The 8,295-nt window shown below is 37.0% G+C and overlaps 1 protein-coding gene across 1 annotated transcript in view; it reads right to left on the bottom strand.

Annotated features, from left to right (window-relative positions):
* The window catches only part of QRFPR (pyroglutamylated RFamide peptide receptor), a 164,921-nt gene that overhangs the window by 23,260 nt on the left and 133,366 nt on the right, over positions 1 to 8,295 (bottom strand). The window contains exon 3 of the mRNA XM_006866278.1: positions 3,443 to 3,504. Within this exon, the coding sequence (XP_006866340.1) occupies positions 3,443 to 3,504 (62 nt within the window). The remainder of the gene's footprint in view (positions 1 to 3,442; positions 3,505 to 8,295) is intronic.

Genomic DNA, 8,295 nt, shown 5'->3' with positions numbered 1-8,295 from the left:
ATAGTAAAAAGATGGAGACAGTCTAAGTGCCCATCAATGGAAGACTGGATGAACAAACTTTAGTGCATTCGCACAATGGAATATTATGTTACCTTGAAGAATAACAAGGAAGCTGTAAGCTACCACATAACATGGATGAACCTTGAAGACATTACAGTGAATGAAATCTGTCAGTCACAAAAGGAGAAATATTGCATAAGACCATTTTAGTAAAAGCTTAAGAAAAGATACCCATACTAAAAGAGGGGAAGATTCTTGTTGGTTACTGGTAGAGGTTCCGGGGAGGTGGAGGGAGGCAATGGCAGAGCACAGGGTAGGGAGCAGACAAATCATAATTTGGGTGTTGGGGAAGGCACTACACAAGAAGGGGGAGGGATGGAAGAAGAAGGTAGATAGGGGAACACTGAGACAGGTTTGCATGGGCTAAATGGGAGAGTTAATAGTGATGCATGCTCAATCTTGGAACAATAGGGCTCTGTGATACAGGGTTCGAAGCATAGCCTGAAGAGGGGTAATAATACTAAGATGCTTGACTGTCTTATGGACAAGGACATAGCCATGAAGTCCTAGAGCTGAGAGTGAAGCATCCAGCTGATATGAAGTGCGGGGAGACGCACAAGAACACTCAAGCTTGCAGATAGTTCCCATCTGACCTAGACTTGGTAATCAGAACTCAACTAGAGGTAGATAAAATTAAAAACAATTTTTGATGGAGGAAATGATGGCAAATTGCTGCAATTTGATGAACTTAACCTATACTCATGGATGTTTTAGCTCAAAATACCAACAGAGATGGAGGGAATCTTCACATCAAGTATCAATGCTATCCCCTCTATATACAAGGTGGATATTGTTGTTGTTATGTGCCGTGGAGTCAGTTCCGACTCATAGCGATCCTGTACAGGGTTTCCAAGGCTGTAAAACTTTACGGGAGCAGAAGGCCTCATCTTTCTTCCACGGAACAGCTGGTAGTTTCCAACTGCTGTCCCTGAGGTTCGCAGTCCGATTCGGAATCACTACGCTACCAGAGCTCCTTGTACAAAGTGGATAGGGACGGGCAACTTATATATTGTCTATCTAAAATGAGGGGATGATAAAGGCATGAAGTGACTGGTTTACACATTTTCAAGAGGGAGTTTAATTTAAGAGTGTGTGGGGGAAGATAGAGTCCCCACTGAATAGTTTTCATTTTGTCAAGATAGGTCTGGTGAAAAGATATGGAGATAAGATTCTTATTACTCAATAGTGAGTAATTGTTATTATGACTAATTGCGACTGTCACAATTATAAAGGTAGAAGTTATGTAACAAAAATGGAGGAGTAGTTAATCTTACAGTCTAGAAACAGAGGACCCAAGGACCTTCAAGGGAGAAGAGCACAAGCGGAATGCAGGACACTATCCAGAGAAGCAGCAATACCATAGATGGAGGCAGAAATGGGGACATGGATAGAGAGAGAAGCTGAGGACTCAAAATTCATGGAAAGAGAGTGACTCAGAGCTGGTGGCCAGGAGGCAGATTTGAAGAATGTGCCCCTTGGTGGTGCAAATTATTACATATGCCTGATGCCTGAGTGCTTAAAAAAAAAAAAAAAGAGCTTAAATGCATAGATAGAAATACTGTTAACTGATGGTACATGGAGGGGATTATAATCATTGTAATGAAACAAGGTATATAATTTGTCGACTGTAAAACTGATGATCTGCACTGTAAACTTGCATTCAATTCACAATAAAGACTTAAAAACAAAACAAAGTTTACAGGGTAGAGTATCACTTTTACATTCAGCAAATCATATTTTGTTTCATTTAAATGATTGCAATCCCTTACATGTATAATCAGTTAACAGTATTTACCTTTAATCCCCCACTTCCCACCCCCCTTTTTTTTTGATGGACACATGCAAAACAGAACATATATATTTGTTTAAATGTACAAAGGGCCTGCAAGCACACAGCCTTTCTTAGTCCATCAGCCTAGAGCCCTCAGCTGCTCTATCTCTCTATGTTATCCCCTCTGCCACTGTCTCTGCTGTCACTGTTTTTCTGGTTACAATCCCAGACTTCACTTCCTAAGGTCCTGTGCTCCTGAAATGAAAGATTAACTACGCCCCCCTTTTAATTACACATCTTCTACATTTACAGTTGTTACAATTGCAGTTAGTCCTAATAACAATTACAATTGAATCAGAAAATCCTATCCCCATTATCATCCATTCCCTTTCACCAGATCTATCTGGAAAAGAGGAAAACTTTTCAGTGGGGATTCTACTTTACCTCCTTCATTCTGAAACTAAGCACACTAATGAAAGCTTGTAAGCCAGTCACTTCATGCCTTTATAGCCCCCCATTTTTGATAGCCAATGTCTAAGTTGTCCATCCCTATTAACTTAATATAGTGAGGAGGGAAGCTTGTTCCTTGATATAAAGAATCCTTCTCTTTCAGTTGGAATTTGGAGCAACTGCATCCATAAGCAAAGTTCCACTTCATCAGACTGTACCAATTTATACTTGCTCCACGTATCAAATGTCTTTATCTTTATCTGGCTGAGTTTTCATCAGCTAGCCATCCAATCTAGGTCAAATGGGCTGTATCTGCAAGTTTGGGAGTTCTCTCATGCCTAATCCCACTTCAGACCAGCTGTCCACTTCAGTCGCTCAGTTACATTAATTCTAACCTTATAAAAGAAAGCATATAGACACTAAAATTCCAGCCTACATGATGGACATTGCATGATTGTTGCATGCCTACTCAACACATTTGCCATTGTAAACTTAAGATGAGAAAATAAATATATAGTTAAAAAATATATGTTAAGGGACATTGTGCCAGAACACCTACGCAGGACAAGGTAAAGTATGTTCCAATGGACCGGAGGGGATACCTAAAAACAGCCACAGCAACCCTTCACTGTAAGTCATGAAGTAAGGCTGGCATTGTCTGACAAGGTGTGGTGGAAGGACAGGGGTTGGATCAAATGATCCCTTGACACAGTTTCCAATAAACAGTCCAATTTGTCAATGAATGGGAGACAAGTAAGGGAGCACTTACTAAGGTGAATCGATGAATACATAGACAATCAGAAACTTTACATAGCTCAAAAGCAAACATCACAGCAATCAATCCATTAAAATGTAACAAGACATTGAAGGACACTGAAAAAGGAATACTCAGTTGATAGAAAAAGAACAGACAGTGACCCACATACTTAAAAAAAAAAAAAAAAAATTCAAGCATTAAAGTCTTAGCAATATAAAATCAAAGAACTAGATAAAGTAAATGAAAAATGCCTTAAGTTATTTCAATTAAGTGTCAAACCTTCGATGAATAATTGATCTCTCATACAAATGTGTGTTAATTCTCTTTCAGGAAGGAAATGGTTATAATTAAGTGAAATGGGAAAACATTTACAAATATATTGTCAATCCCATCCCCAAGTCTACCTCAAGTCGTTGCACGTGCCACATGGGTGATCCCACAATGACTGCCACCAGCCAGACCACACCTGTAAAAACATTAAAATTATAGGACTGCAATTCATGTAAGCAAAATGCATCATACTTAGTTCTTCAACAATAAAGAGTTGATTGCACCCATTACCTCTGCCCTGGAATAGTGCCGTGGTCTCCTCACAGAGCCTCACTTTTATTTTTTCAATACTCTGAACTCTGCTACTGGATGGTCTTCCTAAAACATGTTTCAACTGTTTAAAGATTTTAAAATAATTTTTATTGCCAATAAGATAAAATTCAGCCATTCTTTTCTGATTTATGAAACCACCTATAGCATCACAAATGATGGCTTTCTTTCCAAGCACCCTGTCCTTCCTTAGTTTGATGAGAGGGGTGCCTTTAATAATGTGCCCTTGGCAAGAAAAATTGGATTTCTGGTGTGGCTCTGTAGGTTCAGCGCTGGACTGCAAACCACAAGTTCTGCAATTCAAACACACCAGCTGCTCCACAGAAACCTCATATAGGGTTGCTATGAGTCAGAATCAACTCAACAGCACTTAACAACAACAAGCAAGAAAAATAGAGAACAATTACTGTGTATCATTTCAACCTATCATTTCAACCTTAACAAACTAGGGAGAGGTCTAAACCAAGACCCTAACTTTGATCTTAGGAAATATTTCCTTGCTCAAACTGTTCTTTCTATACTCATATTGGATAGAATCATTCTATATTGTTTCTGGGAACTGAGACTCATTTAAGCCACCTAAGAAAATTGGGTTCATCGTTAAAAAAAAAAAAAAAAAATGCATGTACTGAAGCTGGCTATTGTTGTTGCTGTTATGTGCCATGGAGTTGGTTCTGACTCATAGCAATCCTGTACAGGGTCTCCAAGGCTGTAAATCTTTACGGGAGCAGAAAGCCTCATCTTTCTCCTGTGGCGTCATTATAATCCATGAGAGTTCTAGGGACCATATTGGTCTGCATGTCTATCTGTCTATCTGTCTAACTCTGTGTGTCTCTGCACGCTTGTATATGAAAGCATCCAAAAAGTTCATGGAAAGTGGAATTAAGAGATAATGAAAAATTTTCATTAACTTTGTATAACAGACACACACACAAATAAACATAAGATGACTTCAAAAACTTCAAAAATTCCATTATCTTTCTATTCTAGTTTTCCACAAACTTTTGAATCCCCTCCATATATTCAATATATGTATATATAGATATACAAACACAACAATAAGGATCCCTGGTAGAGCAGTAGGTTAAGTCTTGGGCTGATAAACCACAAGGTTGATGGTTCAAACTCACCTGACATTCTGCAGGATAAAGATGAGACAGTCTGCTTCCTTACAGACTGGTAGTCTCTGAAATCCTGTGGATGAGTTCTACTCTGTCCTACAGGGTTGCTATGAGTTAGAGTTTACTTGAAAGTAATGGGATAATATACCATTACCCTTTGTCATCAAGTGGATTCCAACTCATAGAGATCCTATAGGATAAGGCAGAACTGACCTTGGAGTTCCCAGGCAGTGATCTTAATAGAAACAGATAACCACATCCCACAGAGCAACTAGTGAGTTTGAACTACCAGTCTTTTGATGTGTCATACTATAGTGGCTTTTGATTTGCTATATTACAATATTTCAAATAACAGCAGGGCACCTATGATGAGCAAGTTTCAACAGAGCTTTCACACTAAGACAGACTAGTAATAAGGAGAGAAAGACTGCTTCTTATGAAGGATAAGCCATTGAAAACCTTATGAATAACAGCAGAACACTGTCTGATATAGAGACTGAATAAAAGTCACATAAGTTTGAAGGAGCTCAAAGTACAACTAGGGAATAAGTGTTTCCTCAAATTAGAGATGGTGTTAATGACATGGATGGAGCAAATCTTTCAGACCCATCATTTACTGATGGGCACAACTAAAAATGAAAACTTCACATCTTTCAGGACCATCATTCGTTGATGGGCACAACACAAAATGAGAACTGCAAACCTCCATTAATAATCAGCATGCGGAATGTATGAATATAGAAAAATTGGAAGTCATGAAAAATAAAATGGAATGCATAAAGATGGCTATCCTAGGCACTGATGAGCTGACATGGACTGGTATTGCCCATTTGAATCTGACAATCATATTGCTTAATATGCTGGGAATCACAAATTGAAGAGGAATTGTGTCACATTCTTTGTCAAACACAGCATTTCAAGATCTATCTTGAAATACTATCCTGTCTGTGACAAGATAATATCGATACACCTACAAATAAGACCAGTTAATACCACTATCATTCAAATTTATGCACTAACTATTAAGGATTATGAATTTGAAAGGATTATGAATTTGAAAAAGTCTACCAACTTCTTCAATCTGAAATTAATTGATCAAATATGCAATCAAGATGCTTTGATAATTACAGGTAATTGGAATGCAAAGTGTGGAAAAAAGGAAAAAAGGATAAGTAATTGGAACATATGAATTTGGTGACAGAAATGATGTTGAAGAGTGCATGATAAAATTTTGGAAGACCAACAATTTCTTAATTGCAAATACCTTTATTCAGCAACAGTGACTATACATGTGAATCTCACTGGATGAAATACTCAAAAATAAAATTGACATATCTGTGGGAAGAGACAGGTAGGAAGAGAAAGAGTTCAATAACATCAGCCAAAACAAGGCCAGGAGAATTTGGAACAGATCATCAATTGCACATATGCAAGTTTAGGTTGGAGCTGAAAAAAATTAAAACAAGTCCATGAAAAACAAAATATAACCTTGATTATAACCCACTTGAATTTAGAGACATTTCAAGTGCAGATCTGATGCACTAGACACTAAAGACTGAAGACCAGAGGAGTTGTGGTATAACATGAACATTATAACAGGAAGAAAGCAAAAGGTCATTAAGAAGACAGAAAAGAAAGAAAAGATCAAAATGGATACCAGAAGAGACTCTGAAGCATGCTAATGTAGAGAAGCAAAAGCAACTAGAAGAAATGATGAACAGAAAATTGCAGACAGCAGTTCAAGACAAACTAAAGTATTATAATGAAATGTGCAAATACATGGAGTTAGAAAACTAGAAGGAAAGAACATGTTAAGTGTTTCTCAAACTGAAAGAACAGAAGAAAAAATTCAAGTCTCAACTTGCATTACTAATGAATTCCATGGGCAAAATATTGAGTGATACAGGAAACATTGAAAGACGGAAGGAATACAGTCATTGTGCCAAAAAGATTTGGTTGATGTCAACCATTTCAAAAGGTAGCATATAATACTCAGGGAAAAAAATACTTAGGGAAAAAAATACTTAGGGAAAAATAATACTTAGGGGAAAAAACTGATAATATCAAGAACTGACAATACTTAGGGAAAAAAATCCAATTTGTACTGATGTGAATGACCAAAAGCTAGGCTTCATAAATTGACGGAATATAATTAAAATGTTTCAGCAAACTGATAAAGAGCTGAAGGTGCTCATTCGTATATGCTAAGAAATTTGGAAGACTGATGGGAAGAGATTCATATGTGTGTCCATTCTAAACAAAGGTGATCCAATGGAAATCATTGAACAATTTCACGCAAAGAAAATTTTGTGAAACATGATTTAAAAACTGTTGCAGCAGTTGCCAGAAATTCAAGTCAGATATAGAAGAGTATATTGAATGAAGAATATCACTACTAGTAACAAATGGATTTTGGTTAAAAACAGAAAATACCAGAAAGATGGTTATTTGTGCTTTATTGACTATGCAAAGGCATTCAATCGCATAGATCATAACAAACTATGGATATCATTGCAAAGACTGGGAATTTCAGAATACTTAATTGTTATCATGAAGAAACTGAACATAGACCAAGAGACAATTGGTATAACAAAACAAAGGGACACTGAATGGTTTAAAATCAGGAAAGTTGTGCATAAGGACTGTATCCTATCACCAAATTTATCAATCTGTATGTGAATTTATCTGAGAAACGGTATTACATGAAGAAGAATGTGCAATCAGGATGAAGACTCATTAGCAACCTGCAATATGCAGATGACACAACCTTGATTCCAGGAAATGAAGTGGGCTTGAAATATTTATTGAAATATTTTCTTTGATGAAGATTAAAGACTACAGTTTTCAGTATGGATTGCACCTCAATGTAAAGAAAATGAAAATCCTTACAACTGGGCCAATAAATAACATCATGATAAATGAAGAAAAGATTGAAGTTATCAAAGATTTCATTTTGCTTGGATCCTCAATCAATGCTCATGGAAGCAGCAGTCAAGAAAAAAAAGAAATGTACTGCATTGGACAAACATGCTGCAAAATATCTCTAAAATGTTCAAGATCAGACATTACTTGGAGGAATGAAGTTCACTTGATCCACATCATGGTATTTTCAATTGCTTCATATGCATGTGAAAGTTGGGCAATGAGCAAAGAAGACTGTAGAGGAATGAATGCATTTGAATTATGAAGTTGGAAAAGAATATTGAAAGCACCATGGACTATCAGAAGAAACAAATTGATCTTGGAAAAAACACAGCCAGAATGCTCCTTAGAATTGAGGATGGCAAGATTTTGTTTCCTGTACTTTGAGCATGTTGTCAGGAGGAACCAATCCATGGAGAAGGATATCATGTTTGGATAAGTAGAGTGTGAGCATTAAAGAGGAAGACCCTTAATGGAATGGAATGGAATGACAAAGTAGCAGCAACAATGGGCTCAGACATTCCAACAATTGTGAGGATGGTGCATGAATTGGCATTGTTTCTTGTTTCATTCTGTTGTGTGCAGGGTTGTGTACATATGTATATTGTATATAT

This window comes from Chrysochloris asiatica, unplaced genomic scaffold (assembly GCF_000296735.1).
Source record: "Chrysochloris asiatica unplaced genomic scaffold, ChrAsi1.0 scaffold00088, whole genome shotgun sequence".
In the NCBI taxonomy this organism is placed as follows: Eukaryota; Metazoa; Chordata; class Mammalia; order Afrosoricida; family Chrysochloridae; genus Chrysochloris; species Chrysochloris asiatica.
The sequence above is the reverse complement of the archived record's forward strand: the minus strand, read 5'-3'. Positions and strand labels throughout refer to the sequence as shown.